The sequence below is a fragment of the Molothrus ater genome, chromosome 3, assembly GCF_012460135.2.
Source record: "Molothrus ater isolate BHLD 08-10-18 breed brown headed cowbird chromosome 3, BPBGC_Mater_1.1, whole genome shotgun sequence".
Taxonomy (NCBI): domain Eukaryota; kingdom Metazoa; phylum Chordata; class Aves; order Passeriformes; family Icteridae; genus Molothrus; species Molothrus ater.
In genome coordinates, this window is record NC_050480.2 from 32,596,757 (window position 1) to 32,613,256 (window position 16,500).

A 16,500-nucleotide genomic window follows, 5' to 3' on the forward strand; every position below is an offset into this window, starting at 1 on the left:
CACAGTGAGGCATCAGGAAAAGAGCAAAATATTGGATCTGAAAACACCAAGCAACAAGATATGAGGTATTTTTAATCTCTGCTGTTTCTCAGAAAGCAGCAGAAACCACACCAGGTAGAGAAATATTTATATGCTAAATGAACACTCTCAGTGTGCAAGACATGAAGTTATTCCTGTCACGAACAAGAAAAACCTTGAATTCTTGCCAGGGAATCTGGACACCACAGCAGGATACCTAAGGTGCCTGCAAATCTGGAACAACTGTTTGGAAATAATATGTTGTGTTTGACTTTGAACTCTCAAATCTCATCCTTGCAGACTGCCTGTTTCTTGTGAGATCCTTCTGAACCCACGTGCAATTTTTTTCCTTTACCCCTTGCCAAAGGTGTGTTATTTTGTGTAGGAGATCCTGCCCTAGCAGACTGAAACCAGCCTTTGTAGCGTGATGAAACAACACACTGACTTCTCTGAATCTCTCCATGTATTTTGGATGGCAGCTGTCTCAGGAATACACTGTAACTTCCAGTGGAACAAAACACCTTACATGTGGCAGGGTGCTAGCAGAGAGTCATGTCACCAGACAATGTGGGGTGGGGATAAGCCAGTGAAATACACTTTAAACTTGATTTCAAAACTAAAATAAACTCACAAACTCCTTGCCCTCCCTCACCCACTGAAGAGCAAAAACAAAAGGGACAAAATGTCAACAAGATATAACAAGATCTACCTGATACATCGTAATTTTTTGAAGTTGATACATGGCATGGCTTCTGAACATCCTCTCCAGTTGTCTGGTTTGAGTGTCTACTTTGAGATGCTCTGCTCCTTGAATGTGACTCCTCTCTCCCTGTACACTGCTAATTACACATCCACTTGAACAGCAGACTGCATGCAAAACACATCACCAAAGTGGCTCCTGGCACACCATCTCTTTCCTCTCCTAGCCTTCAGTGATGTCACTGTCTGTGTTGTATCACTTTCCCTTCTCCCTAATCTTGGCAGAAATGCAAGAGCACCAGTGAGTCATGCAAAAAATTTAATTTATCTAGTATTGGATATATAGGGAAAAGTCTAAGGACAGAAGAAGCACACCACGATAACTCCTCAGAATACCCTTACAGCTTCCAGTGACTTGTGCTGAGGGAATTCTTATGACTGAGAGGGTGCCTGAGCATTTAATAAGCTTCAATATATTTTTTTCCCCTACGAATTTTCTAATTTTGTTGTGCTATTTAAACAGCTTATTTATAAATAAATTTCATACTCATGCAACCCTTTTCAGTTTGTTATGAATTCTCAGAAACCACGTCCCAAAAGAAACAATTACCATACAAATACCTTATTAGCTCTAGTCTTCAGTTTTCCCTCAGGAATTAATAAAGATTAAGCCTGACACATTCACATGACAGACGTGGAACACGAGGCGCAGAGTTCGTAATAACCACCCTCCACTCTCTTCATGACGGAAACCTCAGGGCAGCCACTGTGTTTTGAAAAATGAAGATGTGAAATGGAAGGGGAAGTTTTGAAGTAAGGTTAGATGAACACCTTAGGAATGAAATAGGCCCAAAGGAAGGCAGCTCTGAGGCAAGAAAGGAGTCCCTTCCACAGTCTTGTGCCTATGACCCTGTGGTTACGAGGTCACCACTCAAATTTGTGTCAGAAGCAGTTTAGATCTCCAAATATCTTCAGTTAAAAAAAAAAAAATCCAACAAGTTCTACAACTTACCAAATTGCAGATTAAGAAAAAAAGACCAAACATGCAGAAATAAATAGTACCATCATCTGCTTGAAGTGGATTACAGTGACATACAAGAAAACTTAAATGTCTGTTCGTATTTGCCAGTAATACATTTAAGACATGCTTCATAGATGAAGTAATTTACATTATATGAAAAAAAAAAAGATTATTTAAGGAAAACTGCTCTATTTTTAGTCAGCAGCATCCTTTTGTCCAATTTATACTAGTGAGTCAGGAAATTTTAAATCTAGCTCTACATCCAACAGTATAGCTGCAATTATAACCCTTATGTTTTATATAAGCTGCCTTTTTTAATATAAAACCCTCTTCTTTTTTGAATCAAGTGCCGAAATAACATAAAGAGATTAAAAGATCTGGCAGAAAAAAATAAAGCTATTAGAAGCCTGCCCTTATTTCCTAGGCTTTCAGAGGAGTACATTGAATTAAAATCTCTTATGTGTTGCAGATGAAAAGATCACTTGTACCAGCAGTTAGGGATAAGTTAGGCAAAGTCAACCTACAGAAACAATCAGCAGAGCTAACCCAGAATAAAACTGTCATGCAGTTCAAAGTTAATTTGCATTAACATTAATGCTTAGGGGGAAAAAAGGGTTTTTTTAAAATTCAATGGCACGAACGTGGTTGCTGACTGCCTTGGCAACAAGCAGCCTGCACACATTCCTCGTGCCTGCCCTGACCCCACAAGGGTTACTCTGACATAACCTACAGCACAGTATCTCTGCAGCCATCATAATAACAATTTACCCCCAAAAACCATCATAGCATCAAAGAATCATAGAGTACTTTGGGTTGGAAGGATTACTAAAGATCATCTAATCCAACCCCCTTGCAATGAGCAGGAGCATCTTCAATTAGATCAGGTTGCTCAGAGCCCCATCCAGTCTGACCTTGAATGTTTTCAGGGATGGGGCATCCACCACCTCTCTGGGCAATTTGTTCCAGTGCCTCACCACTCTCATAGGGCATAATTTCTTCCTAATATCCAATCTAAATATACCCTCATTCAATCTAAAGTCATCACTCCTTGTCCCATCACAACAGGTCCTGCCAGAAGGTTCCCTTCCAGCTCTCTTGCAGGCTCCCTTTAGGTACTGGAAGGCTGCTATAAGATATGCCCAGAGCCTCCTCTTCTTCAGGCTGAAAAACCCCAGCTCCCACAGGGTGTCTCCACAGAGGTGCTCCAGCCTTCTGAGCATCTTTGTGGCCCTCCTTTAGGCTCACTCCAACAGATCCATGCTTCTCCTGGGCTGAGGACCCCAGAGCTGGATGCAGTACTGCAGTTGGGGTGTCTGTCACAAGAGCAGAGTAGATCAGAATTCAACCTACTGGCCACTCTTCTTTTGATACAGTCCAGGATGCAGTTGGCTTTCTGGGCTGCAAGTGCAGCTCAGAAATACATAACCCCAAAACACATTATTCCTACACACTTGCATTCAGTAGCAAAATGTTCTTCTCTGGAAGGACAAATACACTCAAGGCAACTGAGGACATGAGTGGAATAATCATCCTCTTCATGACTTGTGGCAATTCTAAGTACCTCTTGATTTCATGGCTTAAAAAATGGCACATGGTTAACACAAGCAAAATGCTTCACTGCTATTTAAGTAGCTTCAGGGTGACCATGAAGACAAAGCACCGCTGGACATCTCCAAAATTTGCCTTAAGGCGTGATTCAGCTACTAGCCCAGGAACCCAATGGCCTGCTACCTTCCAAACATCTTCAACAGAGCAACTTCTTGAGGCACTTGATGTAAATCAGCACTGCTCTCAAAAAAGCAGCCTGTTTGCCCCCACATCATGGCCAGGAATCAGCTTTTTGTGTAAGGCTAACTTTCAGCTGCATCAGGTGGCACAGCTGGTGACACAGAGAAGGCAGGATTGATTGCACAGCAAAGAGGAGGAAGGCCTGGGCCACCTCTGGTGTCCGCAGCCCACTTTAGAACAGTTTAAGCTGGTATCTATGGATATGAACAGGCAGAGCAGCCTCTGCTTGCCAGTAAAAACTTATGTTATGGACAGACCAGCAGAGCCTTTGCAAACTCCCTGGGCAGAGCATGCAGCCCTTGGGAGATGCTGAATTCACCAGGAGGTTTAGTTATCTGTCCATGGTGGCCATCAACCTAAAGGGGTTGTCACCCTCTAATAAATGTATTTTTATTTCTTAGGATAGGCTGTCACAGCTTTTGCAGGCAGTTGCTTTTCCACAAGGCTACATAAACACCCTACAGTATAGGAGCAACTTACATGGCCAAGAGGTGCTAAAGGTAGGAAATTCCACCCTTGTGTGATAGTTTCCTCCTTCTAGGGAGTACAGCCCAAAATTGTGTCAGAAGTGACAAGACCCATGTATGTAGGGATCAGACCCCTCAGTGAAGTCTTCTGATGAAGGAATAAGCACTGGAGAAGTCAATGAGCCAGGTTCCTGTTTGCACTGGTGTGACGTGAGCACTCTCTGTCTGCTGCTTCATGTCCTGTACACGCTGGCCTCTTCCCTGCTCCTGGACTGACAAGAGTTTGCCTGGTCTAACCTTTAAACACAGAGGTGAAGGGTGAGAGAACAAAGATGCTGTCAAAGACCAATCCAAACCATTGACCAGCTGTCAATTTCAGGTTGAAGAGGCATACAGCTAAGGATGATACACTTTATTGATCAGTGCTAATAAAAGTAAGAACTGCATAAATATAGTAAAAGTTCAAACAGCTGAGAGCAAGTGGAAATCAGCACACCATGATGGATAGAACTGACCATGCATACGCAGGTCTGCCAAGGGCCTCCAGCTCCAGTCAATGTCATTAAGGAAACAAGAATGTTTAGATATCTCAGTTATGTTCTTTAGGCTCAGAAATTCAAGGCAGCACTTCCAAACTTGTGTATACAAAATGCCTGGCTTCCAGAAACAGCACAGTGTCCCTGCTAATGGAGAGAGGCATGCACACAGGGGCTTTTGCTGTACCACCTTCCCTGTATGCGCACTGGCAGAACACAGTGGAAGATGCTCTGGGATGTGCCTCTGCTGGGCCAGGTGAACCAAGGGTTTAAATAAAAGTCGGTCCAGCTCTTGCAGCAAGTCACATTGCCAAGGCAGTGAGCATATTCCAGCAGCTCTCACATTCCCTGTGTGATCGATCACCCTTACAAAGTACCACATGCCTACAGAGCCTCAACCTCCTTGGTCAACTTACAGGCTAAAACCTGCATTTCAGTGAGCCAGAAGGAGCCACCCTCATTTTTATTTGAGTCCAGGATGTGAAAAAGAAGCCCCTAGTCCCAGAGCCTTCAGAGCACACGAGGGTAAAAGCAGCAGAAGTACAAGGCCCACGCTTTAAGAACCCTGCCCCCCTCAAGTGCTGGAGGACATCACCCTGTGCCTCTGCACACCCTGGCATCTCAGGTCCCTAAGGGACACGAGGGAAAAATGGGTGCATGCTTCAGGCCATCCCAAGTGCCCCTCTTCCTTAAGCTAAGCAGGCTCCAGCTCCAGCATCTTCACTCATCTCAAGCACCAACAAGCAGCCCTGTGTACTTCTAACTCCACAAAGGGGAATGGTGATTCATTTTGGGGCAGCTTCTGAAGGACAAGAAGCAGAGCTGTGAGGTGCAGCAGTAAAGCAGAGTAATGACCAAGGACCAAGGAGAGGGAGAAAAAAAAAATAGAATGGTATTGTTTATTGCAGTGCAATTTGTGTGATCTGGGTATTTGGGAAAAGGATAAATGACACATAGGGAAAACCATGTACTTCTGCTTAGCCTATTCTTGACTATCAGACAGAAGAGGTTCTATTTGTGTACTTTGCTCTCCACCACCTTAATTCTTTCAAAGCAAAAAAAACCTTCCATTCTTTTCAAAATATGAGCTGCTGCTTGCCAGGCCACCTCATTAGCAGCAAAAGCAGTGTCTCTTTTTTCACCACTGTGCCCTTCTTAATCTCAGACATGTCAGCATTCTCTTGGGATTTCTTGCTACATTCCTCAGTATTTGTCACTGCTTAATTTTTAAACCAACAAAAATAAAACTGGACATTACAAACTTTTCCAAGGACAGATTAGGTCAGTAATTTTGGTTTTCGCACCATCTAGCAAATGTCCTATGTTTGCATCTCTACATACATAATATACATTAATTTAAAAAAGGCCAAACTACTCACAATGTGAGGGATTTCTACTGATCTTTTTCAAATGGATAGCAAATGTTGAATCAGTGCCCCATGAATTCAGAGCTCTGTCTACAATGTCTGCTTAGATGACGAAAACAGTGATGGATTGGGACTTGGGGAAAGATTGAGATTTGTTTCTAATCTCAATTTAAAGAGATTTAAAAGAGCTCATGAAAATGTGCAGCAGCACTTTTCAGCTGGTGAAACATGAAAAATGGTTGTGTGAAAGTACTTTGTTTCCAAAATCCCACAAACATGGGAAAGACAAAAAGTACTAAGAAAAAATCCACATGAACATAAATTTCAGTGTGTGAAAAAGACCATTTTATTTAGCATAGGATTAAAAAAACCCCAAACACATAATAATATTTAACAAGGTCTGAAGATATCTCACGCCTCATAAGTCAGGACACACTATTTTTTAGATCAAAGAGCAGTATTACACATCTCTCATCCTTGTTATACTTCATTGCTAAGATAGAAAAGGTTCTAAATTGAATCTGCCCTGTAATTCTCTACTTAGAGCCATGTCTTCTTGCAGCAAAATATATTTTTACAGTATCCTGGAGAACTGTACCTCTGTCCTAAGTCACTTAGCACTATTTACCTTGTCTCATCCTTACTGCAGGTACAGTAACACACCTAAGGGGTAATTTCCAGCATGTCCAAGTGATTTAGCACAGGCTTACCCCGCTAAATCAGGCTGAACCCGCTGGGGTTGTGTCCGACGCCGCTCCGCATGGCCTCCTCACAGGAGGCCATTTTCCAGAGCACTTCTGAACCAATTCTTCCTCCATCTCCTAATTCCCGCTGCCACCCGGGGAATTTCGCCCAGCTGCACAAGTCATCGTTTCCTCGGCCCATTCCAGCACCCTGGCATGCTCCCCCTGGCAATCAGCTCTCGGGATACACATCCCCGCATCCACCAGGCTGGCCACGGTGCGCGAAGGCTCCCGCAACCTCCTTCTCCCACTGGGCGCTACGCACTGAGCGCCTTTGCACCTCCCAGCCCCGTCCTTTCTCTTTTCGCTTTGAACAGCTGGGCTCAGCCCGACCGCGGCAGGGCCCCTATGGCGCCCGGGACGCCAGAGCGTGGCTCAGCCGCACGCTCCCGCCGGGATCCGTGCGGGTTCCCGTGATCCCTGCGGACTCCCGGCGCCGCCCTCAGCCCCGCCCGGCCCGGGCGCGCGCCCGCGGCGGGGAGGGGGCGGGCGGCGCGAGGCGGGGGCGGGGCGGGGCGAGGGCCGGCGCCCCGCCCCCCCGGCCGCGTGCCCGCGCGCGCGCCCCCCGCGCCGTGACCCATTTCGCCGAACAAAGGATTCGCGCTGGAATCTCGCTCGGCGCCGGGACCTAAAATGGCGGCGGCGCGCCCGCCCCCGCCCCTTCCGCGGGCGCCATAGAGACGGGGCGGGCGGAGCGGCCTCCCCTCGGCGCCGCTCTGTACGCGGGCGCAGCCCCGGCTCGCTGGTGCGGGCGGGGAGGCGCTGCCGCGGCATGGCGGGCGAGGGCGACTCTGAGCCGGGGAAGGTAATGGAGGGCGGGGGGGGCGGCGAGGGGCCGGGAGGAGAATGAGGATGATCATGAGGAGGAGGAGGAGGAGGATGAGGATGGGGAGGATGAGCTGCCCGCGGCAGCCCCGCGCTGGGGACACGGGAGGTCATTGCAGAGCAGCAGTGACCGTGCCCCCAGCGCCCCGCCCCGCTGTTCCAGCGCCCGAGGAAATAGCTGGGGAACAATTCACGGAAACCCAGGGCACAACTGGGGTCTGCCGGGCCAGGTGCGCGGGCGGGGTTTGGGTGTGGGCTGTGGCCCCCGGGTCCCTCCGCGGGACTTTCTCTTGGTGGTGAGGCCGGAGGGTTCGTGAGGCCGGTGGTCAGCAGTGGTCAGAGACATAACAAATGATGCCCAGCCTGGCAGCAGGTGAGACGCTATTTTAAAAGGATGCATCACGCTGCATGGATGTAGCAGGGATACCTTCTTAGCCAACAACAGCAACATATCAAGTGACTTCTTCCATGTGAGAGCGCTTGAAATTACTCATTAGGAGGTTCGACCAACATAGACCACATCCTTTCTGTCTCGCTTGTACGCAGGGACAGCTGATGGCTGTCCCAAGGGAACATGGATAAAACTAACGCTGGGGATTTCCATACTTGCCATCCCCATTACCACAGTGACACAATGACTTCTCTCACAGAGTTGTCAGCTCTCACCAGCAGTTGAGCACTGTAGTACTCCATCTTCAAAATCTACGTTGACCAAGTGGAATACCTTCACAACAAAATAAAACAATCACCCTTTGATGAATTTTGGTACAGTTGCACACATGATTCTTCATGCTCTAATGGTTTAAGCACAACAGACTGAAACGTGTTCTTACACCATCCCTGACCAAAGGATTGACTGCAGAAAAATGTTCAGGGGTTACTGAGGGGCAGCCACTTGACCCTGACCCATGTGCCCAGCCTAGACATAGGGTTAAGTCATAAATTAGTTAGGTTTATAAATATTTTTGTTCAGTATTAGGTTCTCTACTGCATGCTCATTCTCCAGTAAGTTAACTTTTTCCAAGCACATTTGCTTGCTTCAGGTACTAAAATTACATGGCTTGACTAACTGCATACTTGATCGTAGCCTTCCTTCTTTGTTGCAATGTAACAAAAATCCTGGATTCTTAAGGATCTTCTCTCTTATTTTGGGGAATGTAAAGGTAAGAAATTAAGTAGTTCATGTGTAATATTCAGTGGAAAGGATGGATCAAGAGTTTTGTGCAAAACTATATTATATAAATTAGTAGTTAACTCTTCCAGAAACATCCCTGATGTATCTGTACCTGTTCACTTTTGGTCATCTATAACCCTGGACACAGTAAGTTCTCAGCTAGTTATGCTTGACTATTACGATAACAAGTCAATTTTACAGTTGAGTTGGCATCATAGTCTCCTACAGAAGTGATTTTTTAAATTTATAGTTTGTTTTGTTTTGTTTTGTTTTGTCTTACAGTCCTTTAAACTCTTCGGATTTCTCGATGTTCAAAATACCCCGTGTGCACGAGAATCAGTGCTCTATGGCTCCTTGGGGGCTTTAGTTATGGGTCTTGGACATTTTTTAGCAACTAGTAAGTACTTACTCCTTTTGGGTTTTATATATTTATTTGCAAGAAAAAGTCTTCAATTTGTTGTTAGGTGTTATTAATAATGGGAAGTCATACAAGTTGTTTTCTCTAACTTTTCATAAGATTTTTTGTTTTTCTTTCAGGTAGAGTTAAAAGATCTTGTGATGTTGCAGTTGGTAGCTATATTTGCACAATGTTAGGATACTGGTATGTAAAATTCTTCTTCAATTTTGATAGGCCTATGTTGACTGAATGGTACAACATGATCCCCGTGTTTCAGTTTTCAGAAACAGTGTTTCATGTTGGTTTTGAAAACACATAAAAAAAACTGCCTAGCAAAGCATCCTCTTCCTTCTCCCCAAAATACTTATCTTCTTTAAAGGAAAACATTTCACTGTGTTTGAATGTTTATGTTTATATCTATATATATATATTTAAAATACTTCCTATTGTTTCTTGAATTCTAAGCTATCAACTCCCCCACTTATTTCCATTTTTCTTAATTATTTTTCCCTGTTCATACCCCATCCTTGTGTCCTAATTCCAAAGGCAGCATGCTTAATTTTACTAGCAATGTGGTTGCAACTTTTCAGCTGCCTGAAAGCTGCCACTCATATAAAGCAGGGAATTGTGTTTCCTTTTCATCCCCTCCTCTAGGTTTTACTGCAGGTACAACTTGGCCCAGCAAAGGATCCGACAAAGAATGCTTAAAGAAGGAATGAAAAACAGAATTTTATTTGAAGGCAGTTATCTTGATCCAGAAAAGAAACAAACTGGCAGTGAAAGAAGCAATTCATAGGTTGCTCCGGAAGAGTTGTGGTTTAATACATCTTTGGGAAAAGGTGGTCCAAAAAAAAGTCAGTCTACACTGCAAGCCTATGAGGTGTCTAAAACTGGTAAATCATGGTTTTCCTAGCAGATCTGAGCAGGAAATTCATAGTGAATCTGTTAAGTCAGTACAAGCCTTGCTTTGTTTCATGTATGTATGTATGTGACTGCAGACATTTGGAATGACATCCTGTTAAACATCTGGGAGCTGGTGTGTTCTCTTCAGGGTCTCAGAGGATTAAGGACAGTGATTTGGGACTGCTTTAACTTCCATTATAAACAGAGTGGGGTTTGTTTTAGCAAAGTTGTAATTACATCTCATTCAAATACAGGAAAATATTTCCATCACCTGTTGAGTAAATGTGTCCTTCAGTGCTATTATTAACAGTGCTGTTTGTGAAACAGGAATATTTGAACAGTAAGAGAAGGCTTTGCTTGTGCAAAGTGTGTTATACTTGTGCAAAGTGGGTGATAGTCAGCAGCCTTTGTAAGATTTCAGCTGCAGGATAACCAGATAACTTACATACATTGTGGAGCTGAAGGATTTCCATCTTTGTTCTGTTTGAAACTATGAATAAAATCACACTTCAGAGCAGTCTAAACTATGTAATTAAATCATAATTTACATTATTTGTAAGTAGCAATGCTTGTTTTTTCTTTCATTTTTTTCTTCTACAGTTAAATATCAGTACATTATGTCAAGGAAACCATCTTATTTGGAAATACAGTGTTAGGTCTAATAGCATGTTGGTAAAAAGATGAGTGATGACATCACTTGCTTGCTTCTGCCTGCACGAGTGACACAATGTTTTTATTTTTTCATATAATGATTTATGGTCTGTTATGCTGTAAGCACTTTCTGGTCTAAAGGCATGTCACCAAGCAAAAACAGTCCTTTTCCCCCACCCTGTACTTAGTCTGAGAGAGTTTGTGATCTGTTGTTAACTCACATTGGTGCAGGGAGGTTTGAAAATCCAGATGTAAACAGCAGTATTGCTCCACTTATTTATTTGGAATTATACTTGAGAGCACTAAGCAAACATGCTATTTACACTGAGAAAATTAAACTTTTACCCTCTGTGGATTAGCTTCTTATAAGAAGAAAACAAATCTATATACTCTAATTCCTTTTTGCCCCTCTATTCCTCATGCTTGTTCTGAGGAAAACAAAGATAAATTTTATTGAGGACATTGACTTCAATATTTTATATAAAAAGTCTTCAGAAGAATTAATGCAATGAAACACTTACTGTCCTCACTGCAAATTCCAAACTGAGAATTGGTAGCTAATTCAGAAGAGAAAAATGTTTCCCCTGGTTCTGTGCTGGGTGGGGGGCCAAGGGGACACGGGATGCTTCTTCTCCTTGGGGTGGAAGCTGCTGCTTCGTAAAGCCCTTGGAGCAGCAGTGGGAAACTGAGCGAGCCATGAAGCTGGTCTTAACAAGCTCCTGTTTTAATGCATGGTTGAGTTCTTTCCTATCTGACCTAAGAAAAGAAAGTGCAACCTAAGCAGGGAGTCTTTTGGCTGCGAGGTCATAGGTCAGCTGGGGGTTTAGGCAACAAAAGCACAGGGATGAAAATTTACTCTTTGGCAAAAAGCAGCTGTAGAGAGAGAAGTGAAGGGTGCTAATGGAAAGAAGTTAGCATGTGCATAATGGCATAAGTTACTGTATTTAAGGATATTTGCACAATAGCAGCTTAACCACAGTTTTAGCAATAACTGTGAAATGCTAGATGTATCTGCATTGCATAGGTAACTCATCTAATACTTTTGCTTCATTGTGCAGAGTGTAAAATGAGCGTGCCAGATGTTCACAGAAAAACTGGGGAAGATGCAATGTGCAGGCAGCCTGGCCAGCACATTGGAGCCTCGGTGTTTACTAAAACTAGAGGTGGAATTAACTGACACTCGAGGCCTTTGCTGAATAGGGCAGGGCAGGGAAATAAGACAAGGAAGCAGTGAGCAGGACTCTGTTGGTGTGAAAGGGGCTGCAACAGCAGAGGGAAGAATGCTCATGGTCAAACATGCAGGGGAAAAAGTCTGGCATAATTCCTTGAAGTGCTGGCTCCAGCTGCTTCTGTGCCAGCTATGGAGAGTGAATTGAAAGTCACTGATGGGTTAGCTCAATTAAAGAGTGAGAGACAGGATAAAACAAAAAAAAATCTCAAAGCTGTTCGTTGTCATAAATTAAGATACATTGACAGGAAAATAAAAATTTCTGTTATTTAAGTAATTCTGACATTTGAAAACAACAACATAACTGTATTGTTTTAATTAGTGAGTTGTATCCCTATTTATCTGTTACTGCTAATTTCATAAATCTTAAGTCATTGGTGGAAATGTGTAGCACACCTCTGTATTTTATTATCAGACTTGAAATGTAAAAGAATTACAGCTAATGACAGATATGATAGTGTTTGCTTTGCTTTGCCTAAATTAAAACTTACCAGACAGTTACTAGGATGGAAAAGAAAAAGTCATTTTTAAGATGTTTGGTTTTCAGCCCCCTCAGAATAAACCATAAAAAGGGAGAGAATGAAGTATAGCAACTTAACTAGTTGTTAAAACCCTGCTTATTTCATCAACAGTTGTGTTACTTGGTCACTGAGCAGTGACTGACAAACAGTTTTTATCCCTGAAGTTAGGGAAATCCTTCCTTAAAGCAACCTAAACCACCAGCAAAATAGGGAGCTGGGTTTATGGCCCCATTGCTCCTCCACACCTTTCTCTTCCTGTTCCCCGCAGTAGTGAAACTCTGGGAAAAGGCGTTTGCAGCCTCCTCCAGCAGGAGCGCACACCTGGGACTGCAGCAGCGGCCAGAGGCCACTTGTGCAAGGTGTGTCCTCCGGGTCCTTCGGGAAGGGAAGTCGCTGTGGGAGGCACCTGGAGATCTAAGGTTAACTGCCAGCCCCATTCCCAGAGCTGTGTGTGATCAGGTGCCTTGGGTGCCTCTCACAGGTGCAAATGTCCTTCAGCCATTGGCAGATGCCACAGGCTCAAAACCCAGGAACTTTTCTGAAGGTGACAGCACAGGCAATTACAGCTGCATCCCAAACTTGTCGTTTACCTCTTTACCCAGGCAGAGATTTTAGGAAGATGTTGGCCCTCTCTGCATTTTTGCAGGCTTCCAGACTCTCTGTTTGTCACCACCCACCCCACGTCCTTGAGTGCTGCAAAGTAAAGGTCATCTCTTGCCACTGAGCCTGGCTTTTGGTAGGGTTTTTTTTATTTGGGTCTGGAGGAAGTACATTTGTTATTTCTGGTATAAGCAATCCAGGTAACAATGAAGTACTGTGTGAATTCAGCTGTAATGAGCTCCCAAGCAAAATATTTTCTCCAGCTTAGTAGACTAATTCCCATACTTCTCTTGTTCCTATCCAGACATTTAGCTCAAGAGCTCAGTGGTTACCCATGAAAGTTGTTTGCTTGCTCCATTTAACTCTTGAAACAAATACTTTGTTTTTGCCTTGAAAAACTGATCAAAACAAACTTTTACAGTATATTCAGATGCTCAAGAAGATGATCCTTTGAATTTTTTTTCCCATAAGTGAAGAACCAAGAACTAATTCCATATCAGAAGTGAAACTGAGTTTTAGTCAATGTGACTCAAGGCCTTGGAACAGATAACTTTATTACATTTAAAATGAAAATATTATATTAAGCACGTACAGCTGCTAAACCTTCAAAGGGTGGTGGAGGAGGAGGGTAATGAGAAGTAGAACCTCGGATGACAGTTTGTGGAAAACTCAGGCTTTTGTTCATGGCTAACAGCACCTTGACTAAGGATAGGTCCCCTCTTTTTCACACTCCCCGTTGGTTTTTTCCTGCTTGAGTTCATAGTTTGCCTGAGAGCCATCCAGCAGGGGGTCAGTCTGCCTGTTTCTGCAGGAACAGGTCATGGCATCCTTATGTCTGCTTGTTTTCAAGATTAAGAGCAGTTTGTTCTGAGGCTATTTTAATCCTGCCAGCTTCTGTCATCTGTCATGAGGAAGAGTGCGTCAAAACCCTCAACTCTCCTGAACATGCCAGGAGCCCTCTGGCAGTACCTAAAATGTACCATGGGAGTGGGATTGTTCTCTTTAGACTGGCCACAGCTCCAAAAATACCCAGATTGTGTAGAGTGGTGATCTAGTGAACAGAAACAAAGATTCCCCCTTTTCCTGCTCTGGAGACAAGGAAGCACATGCTTTGCATATTTTTTAAACTCCTTGTTTATTTTGTCAAATGCTGTAACAAAGCACCAGGTGTGCTCTCAGCCAATGTGAATTTTCTCTCTAGACAACAGATCCTCATCTCTCCTATTAATGGCAAATGGCTTGTCTGGTGCTCACAGTGTGCTTTTATCCATGACACATCTTGCTCTTCAATCCTGCATGTACATGCATGGCAGGTCTTTGGAGTTCACTTACAAGCTTTACAGCTCTGGCTGATATTCATGCTTTCTGTCATCCAGGTCAAGAGTTCTTACCACCTTTACCTTTGCCAGGTGGCCACAGTGAGAGATCTTTCTCCACCATGTCATCGCTGTGACACTGCACAGATGCTGTGGAAACAGGATGAGAGATGCAGCCCACCTGCCATTGCTCTTTGTTATGTTACTTAAGCAATTAAAGGGAAGCTAATACCCCTCCCTTTCAGGAAACGTCCAGGCTCTGGCTGAGATAGTGCCAATATCTCTGAAGATGAAAAGCCAATAACAGGTTTATTACTTGGACTGATACATTTCCACAAATGGTTGTTGCAGGAGTCCTTCACAGAGCAAATAGAGAGAAAAAAAACCCTTGTAACAGCCTGTTCCTCAAAATACAGGGATAAGTTCCCTATTCAGACGCCCCCAAAGAAATCTGGAGCTACCAGTGATTGTTACATGCCGTGCTGATAATGCTTTCATCCAATATTTAAAGCCCTTGAGGGCTGTCCTGAGGCAGCACTGGGAGGCCATGACAGAACTTGTTTGACTCGGTTTCTTAGCTCTGATGGTATCCCAGTGTCATATTCTTCTTCATGAGACTCCCAGATGGATGACAGTGGACCTAAACCTCACAAGGTCCCCTTGAAGCAGTACCCTAGAGGGCTTCTTACACCCACTAATAAGAACAACAGCCCTCTCCTTCCCGAAAGCCAGTCAGCATTAATTTCTACTCAGAAATTTCTCTAACACCATTCATCCTTCTGCTGGGGACACCATACCTCAGTCTGTACATCTCTGTCACCAACACAAGAGTCTTATCTAAGAGCACCGAAGTGGGTCACAGAGTGTCCCCCCGAGCACATGGCCGGGAAGCCGCTCCCTCGGAGCACTGCTGGGTCCCAGCAGAGCCAGGGATGCCCCCGCACATGGCTGCGTGGACACACACGTGCAGCCACACTCCCCACGCTTCGGGAGCGCTGTGAGATGCCACAAACCGCAGCTCTGTGCGATGTCACACACCAAACCGGAAAAAATTCAGAGGGGTTTAGGTAACGACATAGCAGCAGCACGGTCCCTCTACTGACGGCCTCCTGTGGGATCTATGCTAATTGGAATACAGCCACCATCCGAGGAGGAGCCCATGCACTCCCTCCCTTCCCCCACCACCCCTGCAGTTGCTTTCAGCACTGTAATCTTGCCTGGTTAGTTCTGGAACTAGAGAAGGATACTTGTACTTGGTAAATAATGGACCTTTCAAGGCAGTAAGTACCTATAAAAACAAGATCATTCCTGAAAACTTTCCTTCATTGTCTGCACGAGAATCTGCTGAAAGAAACGGTTGGAGTCTCTCATTTCCCTTCTGCGGGTGGTTCCTTAAAGGAAAAAAAATAAAAAGGGGCTGGCTGGCTGCCAGGCTGTGGAGGCACATAAATATCCTGGGGCTGTGCCAACGCAGCCGCTGAAGCAGCAGCAGCAGCAGCAGCCCCCTCCCAGGAATGTCCGGGAGCCGCTGATTTTCAGGAAGTGTCTCCCGGCCTCCACTAGCTTCTCCATCGCCAGGGAGACTGTGGAGTTTTCTCAGTGCCGAGCAGGGCTGGGCTGGGAGTGCAGCCCTGCGGACTGGAGCACTGGATCCCAGTGATTGCTCCCAGCTCCTTTCCTTGGGAGGAAGCAGCTCCTCTTGCAGCCACATACGGGAAGCAGCCAGTCATCTCGAGCTTTGGCAGCTGGTGTGATGCTTGGTGGGCTCTGCTCCACACAGGAGATTCTTCTCCTTGTAACAAAGGGGCAGGCAAGTTGATGCAAAAGGTGTGATTGATGGAATATCCTAGGTCTGGGATCCAAATGCCCAGATGCCCAATACTTAAGTATTTAAATTGATACTTAAGTATTGAAGTAATTCTTACTGAACTAAACTATCACAGCTGCTTTCTGCAAGGTCTCTCAGACTAAACAGGGAAAACGCACAAGACATTTAATTTGCACAAGTAATTTACAACTAATGTTTCTTTTTGAGGTGCTTGTCTCACTATTTAACAATAGATTAGATTTTATTATTGTTGTTGTTGTTTTATAGGGCAGCTGCTTGCCTAATGGGGTGTCCAGTAGAGGCTGGGAAGCAGCTAGCTGAATCACAGCCCTGCTGAAGAGGATGGGACTTACAGTGGCTGCCAAGTTGAATGTGGGCCAGGAGAGTGTTCTCTCTGCACATAAGTCAGCCTGCAGTC

The 16,500-nt window shown here is 44.5% G+C and overlaps 1 protein-coding gene across 1 annotated transcript; it reads left to right on the forward strand.

Annotated features, from left to right (window-relative positions):
• The first annotated feature begins 7,255 nt into the window (after window positions 1-7,255).
• LOC118685041 (cytochrome c oxidase assembly protein COX20, mitochondrial) lies at window positions 7,256-10,490 on the forward strand. Its single transcript, XM_036380394.2, has 4 exons — window positions 7,256-7,444; window positions 8,921-9,035; window positions 9,176-9,239; window positions 9,690-10,490. The coding sequence occupies exons 1-4, from the start codon at window positions 7,412-7,414 to the stop codon at window positions 9,829-9,831; spliced, it is 354 nt and encodes a 117-aa protein (XP_036236287.1). The 5' UTR covers window positions 7,256-7,411; the 3' UTR covers window positions 9,832-10,490.
• Window positions 10,491-16,500: the final 6,010 nt, after the last annotated feature.

Excerpts from the sequence above, each read along its gene's own strand:
- LOC118685041 (XM_036380394.2), top strand. The coding sequence starts at position 7,412 with ATGGCGGGCGAGGGCGACTCTGAGCCGGGGAAG. Across the intron at positions 7,445-8,920 it reads GCGACTCTGAGCCGGGGAAG|TCCTTTAAACTCTTCGGATT; the intron begins GTAATGGAGGGC and ends TTTGTCTTACAG. Across the intron at positions 9,036-9,175 it reads TGGACATTTTTTAGCAACTA|GTAGAGTTAAAAGATCTTGT; the intron begins GTAAGTACTTAC and ends TTTTTCTTTCAG.